This window comes from Astatotilapia calliptera, chromosome 16 (assembly GCF_964374335.1).
Source record: "Astatotilapia calliptera chromosome 16, fAstCal68.1, whole genome shotgun sequence".
In the NCBI taxonomy this organism is placed as follows: Eukaryota; Metazoa; Chordata; class Actinopteri; order Cichliformes; family Cichlidae; genus Astatotilapia; species Astatotilapia calliptera.
The window spans coordinates 18,324,276-18,340,338 of NC_137437.1; the positions used below are offsets into that span (position 1 = coordinate 18,324,276).

Below are 16,063 nucleotides of genomic sequence, written 5' to 3' on the forward strand. Positions count from 1 at the left end.
GGTGGTTCGGGCATCTGACAAGGATGCCCCCTGGGCGCCTCCTGGGTGAGGTGTTCCAGGCATGTCCCACCGGGAGGAGGCCCCGGGGCAGACCCAGGACACGCTGGAGAGATTATATCTCTCGGCTGGCCTGGGAACGCCTTGGTATCCCCCCGGATAAGCTGGAGGAGGTGGCTGGGGAGAGAGAGGTCTGGGCCTCTTTGCTTAGGCTGCTGCCCCCGCGACCCGGCCCCGGATAAAGCGGATGAAGATGGATATATATATATATATATATATATATATATATATATCAGTTTTTATCAACAAAAGCAAACATAAGGTGTGGCATGACAGGACAGAATCATTTCTGACAGTAAATACGAAAAAAAAAACCAAACTTTTTTATACACAAGCTACAATGTCAATAATCCCACTTGATCTGTTTTCATTTCATTCTCCAAAACCAAATTGGAATCAATGCTGAGTCAGCAGCTATGGTCATTTTTGTGCACCCTAGTGTTGCAAAAACTGGCATACTACTGAAACCATATGTGGGATTATTGACCTTTCTTGCCTTATCTGTTTGGAAAAATATTTAAACATTTTCCTTATTTACCATGGGTGAATACATTCCTCAGTAGAAAAAATGCACTGGTGGCGAATGGGGACCCAACCAAGATGGCGGCCCGCTATTGATTTTTTTCTTACTTTCAACCTTTATTGAGGCATATCAATGTTACAGCCAGTGCCAATGCACGTCGCCTCTACGTCTCTACAAAACACGGAAAGTACCCAAAAATTAGGGACAGCTAACTAGCCTACCATATGCGGCACAGTGCACTTAAGTCTGGTCTTTTACCTGTGAAAATAGGCCGAGCAGCCGGTGAAGAACCGCTCTTAGCGGTCAACAGACACACCGGACTAATGGCGACCACACTTCCTGCGCAGAAGCCAATGGGGTTGAACTTCACCCCGTAACGTTACGAAAATTTAGAAGCGTTTCTTAACAATTACTAACATAAAATGCTTCCCTTCAAAAAATAAATTTCACATTTCAAAAATAAAATCACAGTGAACACAACTTAGCTTGGCTAGCTACGTTAGCATAGTAGTTTGCGCCGGGGCTAACAACGTCCGCTATCTTTTAAAAATTATAAGACAATTACAGTGGTCTGCATTAGAGTAACGTCAGTGTTAAATTTTCCAAAAAGAGTCCAACAATTTATGCTATCGCGGAATTAGCTGCTGTGTGTATATTAAAACACACAAACGCGGGGGCAAGCTAAGATGTATGTTATGTATGTTACGTCGTTGTTTTAAAGTAAACTAACAAAATCCAGAGCGACTGCAGATATGTGTAATTTCGCATAAAATTACTCACCGTTCGCGACCAACACAGCTCTTGATAAACCTTGAACACGTGCTGTTGAATATGTCCGCTTGTGTAGAAGAAGGGAACTGTGAGCTGTTTACACGTCATCAAGTTGTATTTTACATCGACAGAACTTAAAATTATATTGTTTTTTGATTAAAAGAAGATTTTAAATTCAGACAAATCACGATTATATATTGAGTAAAGAGGCATAATTTATGTGTCACCCGAACTCAATAAAATAAACATTTTAATTAGGAAGTCTAACAGTATTTATGAACTTGATTTTTCATTTCACAACAACATATATATGTAAGTAATGACTAAAGATCCCATTAATTACTTTTTAGAGTGTGGTTCACGTGAGTAAATCTGTTGTGGAGACATTTTACCAAAAATGTCCCCATGGTGTTGCTAGAGAGGTCACAGGATCAACAGAAGTAAAAGTGAAAATAAAATACATTGTGTCACCGTGCCATTCAGGTATGCTGATAAACCAGATACTGTAGAGTATAACTGTTGAGTGTACAACTGCCAGTTTGTCATGTAAACAAGTATGAACAGAGACTGGTTTTTGTAAGAGTGTTCTTGCCAGACACTGGATGCCTACTGCTATTAAATCACTGATTTCACTACAGCATTTGTGTGTTTTAAGTTCACAGCAGTGCTGTTCCTGTATTTAGAAAAGTTGTAATAGAAAAATGGCTGCACAATTGTCATAAATCAACTTTCATGGCAGATGAAGGCCGGTACATCAAGCTGATGTCAAATTAGGTCTGGAATGAGTCCGACAGCAATAACGATAACCAGCTCAATGTGTTCAGTTACATGCAGGCAAAAAGTACAAGTTGAGAAAAGAGAGGGATTGTACTGTAGATGTATGAACTGACTGTTTATTAAAAACTCAAACATTGGCATATTAAAGACAAATAACATGAAGACGGAGGTCAAATGGCTGCTGCTGTGGATGCAATTTTGCCTCTGCTAGCCTTTACTGCATAGTTACAAGCATTGCCTCCCAAATTCAGTGTTTCTTTGTTTGCACTGACAAGCATTGCCATGGAAACACAAGGGAGTGAAATTAGACAAAATTTTCAAGGGTAGCTGTACCAAGGAGCCCAGTCCACCAGGCTGTGAAAGGATGATAAAACCCAAGACCAAAGGCAGCACAATATCATCTCTCTGGGGCTGAGAGAACTACAGTCTGCCATAAAGTTCCTGAGTGTTCTTTCAGTCTCTCACATCTTTCAGAGAAACACTGCAAGTTTTACCTCAACTTGTACACAATCACCACACATGAGCCTCCCTCCATATGAGAGTAATCTGATGTCTATGGCTGTTCCCTCAAAAGCAAAAAGTAGTTTCTATTCCATTTTCTTACACAGGTTGCGTGTTAAAGATTTATAGAGCTGATGAAGGGAAAAAAATTGAGTCAGGAAAGAGGAGGAGAGAAAGAAGGAGAGTGTGAGACAGATGGAGGAAAAGCATTAAAATTTTGATTGGATTTATACAGTTTTGTGCCAGTGCAGCAACCATACAACCAAGGCAAATAACAGCAGACACTCAGAATCTCACTAGTACTTATACAAAAATATATGAGAATATATATACAGTGCATTGCAGTCTGAGTATTTGCAGAGCAACACATTTTATTTTGGTATGTTAGTTTATCAAAGTGCTGATTTTATTCTTCAAAAGTATTCGTATTTGTACTGAAAGTAAACCGGTAGAGCTATTTCATGGACTGTTATTGGCCAGAGGTCACCAACAGGCAGACTGCTATCCTATACAGACCTACAGCCAAAACAGAAGGTTATGGTCTAGGTTCGGTGGCTGAAGAAATGCACAGACCAACTTGATGCGAGTTAAGCCATCCCACGTGATACCAGTCAGCCAATCAACTCAGTGCATTCCAGGTGGTAAACACTGACTCTACAGTGCAGACAGAATGAGTAAGGTACACATGAAAAGACAGTAGACAGAAGTGATGTAAAAAGAAGAAAGGAGAAATAAAGATGACTGCAATGAGTAATGTTAAAAAAAGATACAGGTGACACGAAGAAAGGAAAGAAAGAATAAGGAACAAATGGTGCTCTGCCAGTAGAAAAGTAGAGTGAAAATAGACCAATGAGTAAATGCTGGGGCTCTCCTGATGCACTTTGTTAATCTTGAAGATGATGTGGACCTGAAAGAGCAGATTGTGTGAGATGACCCTTCCACTTTTAGTGCCCCTGTGCATTTCAACTATATTTGGCTCCACACAAAAGCGAGGCAGTTTTCTTCACAGTTAACATAATCAAAACTAGATATAGTTCTCAATTCATCAATGAGCACCTCCTCATGTGTGTGAGGATGGCCCTGATTACATCCAAGGCTGACAGGACTAAGATTTACACCAATGTACAGTGATTTGTATGTAATTTTAGAGGACTCACAGTCGTGTGCTCCAATCCACACACAAATACAAAGCAATCTGACCACATGTTAAACTGTTTTACAAATGAGTACATGAAAACCTAAATAAATACTCATCATTCACGCACAAGTTAAGTTAATTTTCTCTATAAAAACCCTTTCTGTGCATACAAATGTCAGAAACTACACGTAACACCTCTCCTCGCTCACAAAACCTTGAATACGTGTGCACCACTCACCTGGTACTCACAGATGATGTCGCACGCCCACGTGGGGTTTTCAAGCAAATTTTATGCTGTCAACTTTGCACAGATCCACAAATGTAAGCTGCCTGTATAATTGATTTTTGTTTGTTTATTTCAAATAAAGTGGACACTTGTAAAGGCAGAAAGTAAAAGAACAGTAAAGTAAATGTAAAAGTTTATTTATGTAGCATATTTTACAGACAGATGTCGCAAAGTGCTTCACAAGAGAGGTATCAAAAACACAATACAGTCATAAATACATCATACAAGCCCTGGTCTAATTAAAAGATTTTCGAAATAAAAATGTCTTTAGCTGCTTTTTGAAGGTCTCCACCGAGTCCAAACGCTGTACAAAGGAAGTGCATTCAACAGTCTGGGTGCAACAGCTTGGAAAGATCAGTCCCCTCGAGTTCTGAAACAAGTGTGGTGGACCACTTGTCTAAAACTAGGTGGAGTCCAACTGAAAACTTTTGCATGTGTGCGTTTAAAAAAAACAAAAAAAAGTTTCTGCTGTTCAGTCATCTCCACTTCGACTGGTGTTCATAGGCACTGATTCACCCCAGAGAGATGGCCCTGACTTGTTTCCCAGTGAGCCTTTACTTCTGCACATTGTGACTACGAGTAGCAATAGGACTAAAACTAAGACGATGAGAATTACAATAGCTATTATTATATAAGTCCTTGTGCTACATTCAGAATCGGCATTAGCATCACCTGCAAAGAAGAAGACAAAGAAAGGTATTTCCACATCTTTTGATATTTACTGAGAAAAATGACGTGTTAAGAGAAATGTGTCAAGACATGCCTACCTTCTGTGAGAACACTGACATTGAAATGCCCTGACTTTTCCACTGCAACTTTTCTCCACCCACGAGACAGAGAAGGCAGCCACTCCTCTACCTCACAGAAATACAGGCCACTATTTTCAGGACCAGGATTCAAGAACGTGAGGCTGAATTGGCTGGGGTCAGGGTGGTCGTATCTCAGGCGAACATTCTCCCCAAACCTGTCCTGTAGAGTCGAGTTTCTGTAGACTGTAAATATGGGGCGCTGTTTCGTTTCTATTTCTTTCTGCCAAAACCATGTGACCTGGAACTTGGATTCATGGCTGGATTGTTTGTTGATGTTACAGGGGATAGTCAAATCCTGGTTTCTGCTTGTATTCATCTCTGCTTCCTCCTTTGGAATAGAGAGATTGTTTTCTGTGAATACGCACAAGGATAAAACTTTTGTTTAACAAGGTATCAGACCTGATAAGACCTGATAATTCCATTTCTTGAGAAACTTGATGTAAACCCTTTCAAAATGTTTTTCTCCAGTTGTTTTATAAATGTATTCTCACCTTACCAAATATTTAATTCTAACTTTTAGATACTTCACAGTATAGACACAGTTCTGATCAAATCACCAATGATTTACTAATGTCAGCTGTCTCTAGGCTCTTAAACATACTCGTGCTCCTTGATCTGAACTCTTCTTTCGATATAATCTCTCATTACAAATAAAGAGATTAGAATGCGTTAGTAATGTTACCTTGGGTGTTAAAGACTTATAGGGCTAATGAAGGAAAAAAAAATCAGGAAAAATCAGGAAAGAGGAGGAGAAAAACATCCATGCAAACATAAGCTACAACATTAAGAACATTAACATTCCAACAGAACACTTCTAAAACTGTGATCATACCTGTTACTTTTACACTGACTTTGATAGCACCACCACTGTCTGAGGCCTTCAGCTGCCAGTGAGCTTCATTATCCAGCTGGTATTGATCCACTTGGCACCAGTAGGTTCCACTATCCTCTTCATGGGCTTTCTGAATACTTAGGTAAAAGCTTTTCTGAGTGGGTCTGGACAGGCGTAGCCGCTCCTGCAGGCCTCTGATGTCTTTGTTCTCTGGGTAACTCACCAGGCCGGTGTGATCAAGCTCCACCAGGGAGGCTTTCTTCAAAGAAGAACTGTGTGCAGCATAATGCCAAATGACTCGATAGAAAACCGAAGAACCAGAAGCTCCTGAGGTGATGCTACAGTTGAGCTTGACTTCCTCTCCTTCTTTGGCAGTCAGCTGCTGCTCTTTCTTATCTAAACGAAGGTTGGGGGCTAGAAAATAGAAATAAGAAGATGAAGTTATATATTTCTAAATGGCATGTTTCATTTATTTTTGTGCTTATTGTATATGGCATGTGAAGTAATAAAGTAATGAAAAATAAATGTATTCACCAGGCTCAGTAATTGTTAGCACTGTGCTTTTGGACACTGTTGAGAGCAGATACCATTCACCACGAGGATCTTGAAGCCACTCGCCCACTTTGCATGTATATAAACCTTTATCTGAGATTCGAGCTTGCCGAATAATCAGTTCAAAAGTGGGTCCTTTGCTGCGCCTCATGCTGATTCGCTGACGCAGGTCCACCTGGGATTCCGTTACTATGGAATTCCGGTCCAAGCTTACAATGGTCTTATTTCCGGCATTTTCCTCATGCAGCCAGGTGATCGAATAGAGTGATGATTCAGACGTTTTTTTGACGATGGAGCATGTTATTGTTATGTCAGTGCTTATAGTTCTTGTCAACGCAGGAATAGGTGACACATCAAGCCTGCTTACTAGAAAAGGAGACAACATTTTCATTATTTTCTGAGGAAACTGGGAAAAAATGACTCTTTCTATTTAATGATGCCCCAAAATGGCTGCAGCTGGCAGTACCTGGGTTGTTTACTATCACAGAAAGCTGATTGGATGCTTTCAACTCCTTGTGCACATTCTTCAGTAAGACAGACACATTACACTGGTAGCTTCCTCCTTCTCTGTGGCTGGTACCAATGACCAGCAGATAGTACATGACTTCAGTTTTTCTGCTTTCTACTCGTAGCTGGTAGTGGTTCTGATCTGCAGACCAACTGATGGTGCCATCAGGGGAAAGTGTCAGGATGGTGTCTGGTGTTTTAGCCTCACGTTGCACGCTCCAAGTCACTGTTACCGGCATGTGTGGACCTTTGACCCGGCACATCAACTCCAATTTTTCTCCAACAATCACCCGAGTCTTGCGACTGATTAGAGACACTCCCATCAGCGTGTCTGACACAAAAATCCAAAATGGTCAGTGACAGCAAGTAAGAAAGGAGAAGCTGGTGATCAAGCAATCATTAGTGTTAAAGAAAAAAAAATCATGCATCATTTCATCTTTTAAAAAAGAAAAGGTTAGCTTGAATACACAAAAATGACTTTCATCCAATATGTGTCATGACATCTATGTCTCAAGCTTATAAATGCATGCATTAGCCAGCTTTAGCCATATATTTATGCAGCTACGTGTCATTTTTAAAAACTGTAAGCGAAACCTAAACCACATTTGCCCTAAAACAAAATATTCAGTCAAACACAAACATTCTAAGGATAGCTTTTTTTGCCTGAAAGCCTGGCTTGGCAAAAAACCCCATTTGTGCATGTGGTTTGTTAATGTGTAACCTACCCGCTGAGTGTTAATGTCTCCTGTCATATAGTTATGAAAATGCAAAGAAATTAAAATAATTCCTTTTACCATCCTGCCTATTAGTCTGATATTCAGCATTGTTTGCCTATTATAACCACTACCCTCCTTTTCACATATGCTGCTCACCGTTGCCTCTATAACTTATATGTCCAAAGAAACAGCTAATCCTGAGCTGCCCCTGTGATATACTCATTTGTAATTCTGTCCATCATCAAGATGCAATGAAAACATTAGCATCATCAAACCTGTTTTGACAGAGCCAACAAATCATACTTCACAGAAAGTTAAACCTTCCCAAAGTGGTTTTAGAAAAGCTCAACAAATCACACCACTCAATAAGAACAAACACCTGTTACAATGAAAGTAATATCATATGTCTTGAATAGTTTGTACTACACAAACACACAGACACATCTTACCTATAGAAATCACTGTCACAGTGGTAGTTTGTGCCTGGTTGTGAGTGTTGCCATTAGGTTTGCGCTCAGACACAGCACACTGGTACACTCCTGAATCAGACAGTGTGACCTCATCAAGCGCTAGGGTGAAGTTGTCAGTAGATGGACGCATCACCTTCACTTTGCGACTCATGAACTCCTCTGCTATCTCTGTAACACCCTCCTCATTTATACTGATGATGTCGGTGAACGAGGCCGTTGGTGTTGATTTGTGTTGCCAGGTGACAGAGAGCTGACCTTGAACCCCATCCACTTTACAGGAGAGATGCAGCCCGCCCCCTTCGGCCACATTTACAGCCTGCTGCATTTTGACTGTCAGCCTGTTTTCTGTGAGGAGATGAGGCAACAGACAGATAGTACTGCTGTGTTTGAGAAGACAAAATAATTTCCCTAACAGTAAAAAAAAAAAAAACAGAAACAAAAATATGCAACCTAACACTTTGTTTAAGCCTTAATACCAACAGATTCAAATCAACAATGTAAAAAGGAAAGTGAAATAAACCCTGAATAACTGAGTGTGTGTGTTCATTATGACAAACCCTGGGGCTGAAATGCTACAACAAATAATATTCAGTCAAACATTCTGAAGACAGTTTTGTTTTCTGAAAGTCGCACTCACAATTCAGCTAAGAAACACACAAAACAAAACAACTTTTGCTTTTTGTTAATAAATGTGCAATCTGATTGTTGAGTGTTGAGATGTGGAAACCTAAAATTTTGACTCATGACAATGCAAAGAGTAAATCCACTAAACAACATGATTTTGCTTTGCAGATGTATTCCATCTAGATTTCCTGTGGGGAAATGTAACGTTTGATTTAATGTTGTTCAGTAAACAAAAGAAGGGTTCCCAAAGTATTACATTAAGACTCTCAATATCAGTATGTTTTGGATATTTGTCTGCCATTTTCTTGTAATATGTCACTACGGATTAAAGTGTTTAATGAATATATCTGCAAGTAAACAGCTAATTACTCAAACTGACCAAAATCCATATATTTACTTTGTTATTCCTTCTGTAATATTTGAAGTGTAGTTTAACAAAGAAGTGTTAGAATTTATGATAGAAACACCTGTTACAATGAAGGTAATATCATATCTTACATAGTTTGTACTACACAAACACACAGACACAGCTTACCTATAGAAGTCACTGTCACAGTGGTAGTTTGTGCCTGGTTGTGAGTCTTGCTGTTAGGTTTGCGCTCAGACACAGCACACCGGTACACTCCTGAATCAGACGGTGTGACCTCATCAAGCTCTAAGGTGAAGTTGTGAGTAGCTGGACGCATCACCTTCACTTTGCGACTCATGAACTCCTCTGCTATCTCTGTAACACCCTCCTGACTTATACTGATGATCTCGGTGAACGAGGCCATTCGTGCTGATTTGAGTTGCCAGGTGACAGACAGTTGACCTTGAACCCCATCCACTTTACAGGAGAGATGCAGCCCGCCCCCTTCGGTGACATTTCCTGCCTGCTGCATTTTGATTGACAGCCTGTTTTCTGTGAGGAGATGAGGCAACAGAAAGAGTTAATAACGTTCGATAAAATTAACCTAGTGTATGGGAACTTACAGGTTCCTGGTGCTGAGGTAACAAAAGGCTGTGCACCAGGTGTGGTAGGCCTTTGTCTTGTTCAGTGAACGGGGTTGATTAAATACCGGCCTTATCTTTGTGCAGTGAATGTACTATCAGCTAGATGAGTCACTTTAGCCGATTAATTACTAACCTGGGGCTGGATGTTTCTTTTAGAGCTATGTCATAAACTTAAAACAAAACAAAACAGTGTGTTAGTGAAGTACCTCTTGACCGATTTTGTTATTTTATTGATGCAAATTTATGTTAAAGCCCTTCCTCAGAACCTTAACCTGTAGCTGTGGGGATTTACATGTTTAATTATTGAGCATATTTGTAGCAATGCAGTCGTGTATGATGTGTTAATGCTATGCGTGATTCTAATTATTCCTTGCTTCTGTTTCGAATTCCAGTCATGTGCCAATTATTATCCACTGGAGTTTTTAAATGGTTCCTATTTAAATTTTTTTGTTTTAGATATTGTGTTAGTGATTTTAACCCTGGTCCTGCTGCTATATTTAAGGTTTCCTGGTAGCAGCCGGTGTATTCACTGGAAGTGGTCGGGTGTTAGGTCGGACCTGGTGAGGTGATGGAATTGAGTGTAGTGGGTTTTGGAGTGTGATAACTGAGTTAATACATAATAATTTTAATAGTGCTTCACACTGTGCCACAACCTCTGTGTGTGCCCGTGTCCAGTGAATTTTAGTAGGACCAGTGGATGTAGTCAATGAAGCTACTTATAACAACAGCTGAAGTGGATATTTTGACTGCAGTGTTTGTCACAACTTCTTCACTCCTCTCTTTGGGAGCAGACAAACAATGTAAAGGTACAGTGACTTAAACCCCTGAATAACTGAGTGTATATGTGTTCACTTTGACACACCTGTGGCTGAGACGCTGACCCGCTGTGGGCTGGAGTCTTTGGGTTCTCCCTCAATAAAAGTATCATCTTGGCCTCTCTCTTGAGGCCAGACTGTACAGATATACTCTCCCTGATCCTCAGTTCTCACAGGCTTTAAGATAAGACGGTAATTTCTGTTCCCAGTTCGGGCGGCTCTGAGCTCTCCATTTTTCTGTCGAACACTGTACTCCGGTGCCACAGTGAGAACGCCTGTGGGACCAATGCGGGCCAGCTCCACACTTCCCTTGAGCCATGCTACAGAGAAGAATCTTTTCTCCACGTCCTGTGTGTTTATATTACAGGACAGCATCAGCTCCTGCCCCTCCTGCAGCGCTGCCGGCTGTGCTGAGATTTCCACTGCCAGAGACGGAGACGATGGCTCCACCACCTCTACTCAAGACAAAAAATTAAAACAGTGAGACATCCACACAGGTGTCTATAGGATAAGTAAACATTAATGTGCTGACCAATATCAAGATGTGTTATAAATATAGCACGACTGAGTAAAATTCCCACCTGTGGCTTTAACTGTCAGGGTCATTTCTTCTGCATTCTTCTGTATGATGATGTACCAGGAGCCATCAGGATCTTGGATCCACTCCTGAGCCTGGCAGTAGATCCTACCTTGGTCTGATGGCTCAACCTCAGCCATCTTTAGGCTGTACGAGGCCTCTCCCCATTTATCTAAGCGTATGAGACCTGCTTGGTAACGCCTTTCAAACCCCTGGCCTGGGCTCAGTGTAAAATCTCTATTCAGAGAAATGATAGGCTGAGCGTCCTCCTGTCCATCTTTATGGAGATACCAGGCAACAGACAGATGGGTGTGCTGGCTGGTGCTGCTAGAGGCCAGGCATGTTAAAGTCAGAGCTTCACCCTCGTTTAAGCTCAGTGGTGTGGAAGCAGATGATGAGACACTCAGGGAGTCTTCAATCACTATGAAACCACATCAGAGAAATCAAAAGTCATGAATGCTCTGACATCATCGGTACCATACCTACATGAAGACACATTCAAGCGTTATGACTGAAAATCAGGATGGTGATTGATTACCTTTAACGACTGTCTTAGCAGAATACTCTCCATCATAAGCACCTTCTAAGTTGACTGCAGTACATTCATATTCCCCTTCATCAGTTTTCTGCAGGCTTTTTATCTCGAAGCGGACTGAGTTTGGTGAGAGGCGTTTCAAAGCAATTTCATTTTTTCTCACACGGGTTAGGTGAGAAGAATATCCAAAAGTATCTTCATGTGAACTGATGATTTGGATCTCAAAGTCTGGGTTTGAAGGCTTCGTCATACGGAATTCAAAATGTTTGTCAGTGTTTTCACTTCTGAAGCCACTCACACTGCAGGTGATGTAGAGGGGAGAGCCTAACACACGATACAGAGGCCCAGCTTGTGCTTCAGTTTTCACTCTGGCCTCTCCTGAGTAAAGCAGAGACAAAACACAAATGAAGTCATCTGAATCCTGAAACTTTGAAGTGTCACTCATGTATTTACAAGTATATTTATAAGTATCTAACATATACTGTAGGTTATGGCACACTGCATGAATTGTGCATAGAACATCCATTGATATACAGGTGCACACAAGGTTTTCAGAAAGATTTTGACATTTTTTATTTTTTGAGGTCTTATTTCCCTGTGGAAATATGTTTGTATGACATTTATGATTAAAAGAAAATGTTTGCAAGTTTTGTCAGATATCACCTGTAACGGTGTGTGCTGTTGGCTCGATTGGCTTTATTTATTTCATGCAGGAATATATATTTTTCCCCACAGAAAGCAAACATTACTACTTTGTCATAAAAGTGATTCGTGAAAAGTGAAAATAATTTGGAGGAGCTAATTTTCTGTAGCAACTAAACTGATATTAAACTATGGAGACCAAAAAAGAATTAACATTTATCAATCAGTGAGTTTACTCTGAGGTTTCTGCTAAATATAATTTCATAAAATGTGAAAAAAACATTTACAGACAACACAAACAACATCTTGGGTTTATCTGAGACATTAAAATTAATATTATGGAACTACAGGAATTCACTGTACTACTTACCACAATATAAAAGTTGACCCAAGCAGAGAATCACACCCGCCCTCCAAAGAGAGAGCACGAAACTCATCGTGTGCCTTCAACTTCAGGCTCAACACTGTACGTCCTCGGCTGCGATCAAGCCCTTGGTTAATGTGTACTGTGTGATCTCTCTGTGCCTTTTCATGCCTTGATTTGCCTGCGCTTCAGGTACGTTACGAACCTCTTTGAAACCTTTCACGCCGTAAATGGGAACATAATGACGTGCAATTTCTTGGAAATGTTATTGCGCGTCCCGCTGAGGGAGACGGTTACTATTGTGATTGGCCTGTTCAGACTGCTCCTGTGCATTTCCGGTGTTCTGACAAAACGTCCTACTTTGGCAAAACGTCCTACCGCAAGTAGTTTATGCACATTTCTGCTGTCACAGATTCATTCCAGCACAAATGTAAGTAGGTATAACGGTTTGCCACTTAACTTTGCCCATCAGAGTATGCTTGTAGCTCATAATTATAAAGCCAGGACGGTTTGCCACTTCATTTTAGCCGTTAATGTATGCTTGTAGGTCACATTCACAAAGGTAGCATGATTTGACACGTAATTTACCTGTCAGAGTATGTGTCTAGCTGTTATTAACAAAGGTAAGATGATTTTCCACTGAATTCTAGCTGTAAAATGATGCTTCTAGCTCATATTCACAAAGGTAGGATTGTTCGCCACTTAATTTTAGCTGTTAAAGTATGCTTGTACGTCACATTTACAAAGGTAGGACGGTTTAGCACTTAATTTTACCCATCAGAGTATGTTCGTAGCTTATATTCACATAGGTAGGATTGTCCGCCACTGAAATTCGTGTTGTGCGCATGCGTAGAAACAACGGGTAGGATGGATTCCCAGAACACCTGGCCTCGTACATGTCAGTGAATTCCTGTCGGGAAATTGCCAAACAGTGTACGAAGAAGTGGAAAAACTGGAACGACAACTGGGCTTCTTTTTTTTTTCTTGCTTCCCCAAAACAAGTGGGGAGAGAGAAGGGCAAAACTGACCACCGCTAGACATTACAAATACATGTCTTAAAAATAAAACCTGCTAGACAACAAGTCGCTTCCACCTCTGAATTCGTGCAAACGAAACTCATGTCTTTGCGCGTTCCCAGCAGGTAATGCACGTTTTTGACATTGACATTTACATCCTTGATCAGATTCTTGCATAGGCAGCTTGAGAGAAAGTAGTTAATTATGCTGCTTAGGACCACCCCATCTAAATTCGGCCACTTACTGCAAACTTTGCAAGCTTGAATGTGGTTGTTTGAATGATGCTGTATATTAATGAGGCAATAGTACCACCTAGTGGAGAACATAAAGACGTACAGTTTATCCAGTCATATTCAAATCGGTATTTTAATTTGCAGACTACTTAAAAATAGTGGGGGACTTTATTTTTAAATGTTCATAAAATTAACAAAATAACGTTTTATGTGTTTGTCATTCTCTACCCTGATGCCATAAAAAATATTCTTAGGTATGTTCAAAAAAGGCATAAAGAGCTTCACAGCAGCAGTTTCTACTCTTAAAAACCTTGGCACTGTTGCAGACTGGTGGCCTGTCCAGGGTACACCTCGCCCTGTGGTGGCTGGGAAAGGCTCCAGCCCCTCCAGGACCCTGAATTGGGCATGCAGATGAGAATGAATGGATGTATTCAACAGAAATGCTAAGAAAGTATTTTAGGTAGGAGACTGTATTAGTCCTTAAACAAAATACACATTTGTGAGACAAATACAGAAAGTAGTATGGGGAAAAAACATTTTATGAAGTGAGTATCAATCAGAAAACATCCATCTATCCTTATTACCGTATTCACCATATTAAATTCTGGTTAAGAGAAAAGAGACTTGAAATGATGAAAGAAAATGTATTCTAGTGTAAACTGTTCAGGACATGTGTTTAAGAATAAAAATATTAGAAATTCACTCTGAATGAGACAGAATAGAAACTGCAAACAAACCAGAAATGCTCTGTAGGCTAAACCGTGAAGCTTCTACAGGCCACATGCCAATCAGTGATGTTTTTAATTAGCAGCAAAAAAAGAAAACCAGCTAGAGATGCAAAGTGTTTTTACCTTTCCCTGCACTGCCATGCTTCGTCCCTGTTTGAATCAGCATGGATTATAATCATAACAGAAACTAGGGATCTATAGAAGTAATATATGGCACAGATTCCCAATTTATTCACACCTCCTATGGAACAATACATAAATAACACCAGGAGTTTTTTCCCAGTTCAAGTTGGCACATAATTAAGCAGAAGCCTGCTAATAATGGGTGAATTGCATGTAGTATCATGTATCATGAAACCTTTTCTTAGCTTCATTAGGACTTTGAGTCTTCTTTTGAGCTATAGACTGAACAATATGATATTCCTACATCTCAATTAGATCATCTCTTTGTCCTAAAGTCCTATTTTGAGACTTACAGTGTTTCACAGACCTGCATGTTTCATTGTCACATCAAGCTGCTGCTCAAAATGCAGGTGAAAGACACACTTACAGAAACATTGAAAGAAATAAGGGTTAAGTTTTCCAGAATTATAGATTTGATTAACCTCTTAAGCCCCAACGCCCCCTGATACGGGGGCAAAAGGCAGGAGATCAGGTAGGCTTGGGGTTTAAGAGGTTAAAGAAAATTGGGGGGGATGGAGATCTTGGCTGTGAACCAGAGGCTATGGAATCAGTTTGGAGCCACCCATAAGGACCAGCGGGTTTCCCCGGACATCTTCTGTTCCTTCAGGAAACTGCAGTCACCTTCTATGAGTGCTCACACGCTGTTGTTTTAGCAGACTTAATGTTTAACATGTTTGCAGTCTAAATGTTGGGGAATATTGCTGACATTTATATTTTGGACTAATTGGAATTTCTTTTCTTGCAGTTTTAGGATCTTGAACACTGGAATCTTGAGCTGATGATGGTTCTGGACTCAATATCGAAGGACCACAAAACTCAGTAGCTGTACTGAAGTTAACAACCATCAGATCGTCTTTATTATTATTGCCAACACGATGGAAAAGAAATATTGCATCCTGTTGTTGGAGCTAGATGGAAACCTAGGGGTTCGTCAACGTTATCTAGACATTTCACCCAAAAAATGTCCTCATGGTGGTGCTAGAGGTGAGGCCATGGGATCCACAACATTACAAGTGGCACTAATATTCTTCCTGGCACTTTGCCATTTAAGTGTGCTAAACAACCAGACAGGCAGCATGCACAACTGACATATGAAATCTACTCATTGTTTGTGTATGCAGGTACGGACAAACAGAGTCATTGTTTTTGTAAAAGCAGTGTTCTTTCAGTGTCATTTCCCATGAAAAGAAGGGGAAATGTGTAAGCCTACTGCTTTAATATCACTGACCTCTATCATATAAAATTATATAAAATCATATCCGTCAATGCAACATTTGTGCAGTGATTTGCCTCCCAAATTTTTTGGGGTTTTTTGTTTGCCCCGACAGTCATTGCCATGGCAACACAAGCAAGTGAAATTACAGTAACGTTTAGGGGGAGGCTGTACCAAGGAGCCGAGTCCACCACTTTGTAA

The 16,063-nt window shown here is 40.4% G+C and overlaps 1 protein-coding gene and 1 long non-coding RNA gene across 3 annotated transcripts; one reads left to right on the plus strand and one right to left on the minus strand.

Annotated features, from left to right (window-relative positions):
- Positions 1-4,173: 4,173 nt before the first annotated feature.
- Positions 4,174-12,679, minus strand: LOC113007613 (immunoglobulin superfamily member 3-like). 2 transcript variants are annotated; one of them, XM_026144327.2, is made up of 11 exons: positions 12,496-12,668; positions 11,487-11,861; positions 10,953-11,369; positions 10,419-10,826; positions 9,099-9,464; positions 7,919-8,284; positions 6,713-7,084; positions 6,229-6,612; positions 5,695-6,108; positions 4,821-5,213; positions 4,174-4,725 (listed from the first exon to the last, which is right to left on the minus strand). In XM_026144327.2, the coding sequence occupies exons 1-11, from the start codon at positions 12,560-12,562 to the stop codon at positions 4,526-4,528; spliced, it is 3,762 nt and encodes a 1,253-aa protein (XP_026000112.2). In that variant the 5' UTR covers positions 12,563-12,668; the 3' UTR covers positions 4,174-4,525. The 2 variants fall into 2 exon arrangements, with proteins under 2 accessions (XP_026000112.2, XP_026000114.2); XM_026144329.2 differs by lacking the exon at positions 4,174-4,725 and having other exon boundaries at positions 4,993-5,190; positions 12,496-12,679.
- Positions 12,680-12,689: 10 nt separating this feature from the next.
- LOC113007615 (uncharacterized) lies at positions 12,690-15,920 on the plus strand. The gene is made up of 2 exons (XR_003269925.2): positions 12,690-12,919; positions 15,395-15,920. It is a non-coding gene; the product is annotated as an uncharacterized LOC113007615 (long non-coding RNA).
- The last annotated feature ends 143 nt before the right edge of the window (positions 15,921-16,063 follow it).

Bases quoted from the DNA above. Each gene is read 5' to 3' on its own strand.
- LOC113007613 (XM_026144327.2), bottom strand. From the start codon at position 12,562: ATGAGTTTCGTGCTCTCTCTTTGGAGGGCGGGTGTGATTCTCTGCTTG. The intron at 11,862-12,495 runs GTAAGTAGTACA...TGCTTTACTCAG, and splicing joins GGGTCAACTTTTATATTGTG to GAGAGGCCAGAGTGAAAACT. The intron at 10,827-10,952 runs GTGGGAATTTTA...TGTCTTGAGTAG, and splicing joins CCTGACAGTTAAAGCCACAG to AGGTGGTGGAGCCATCGTCT.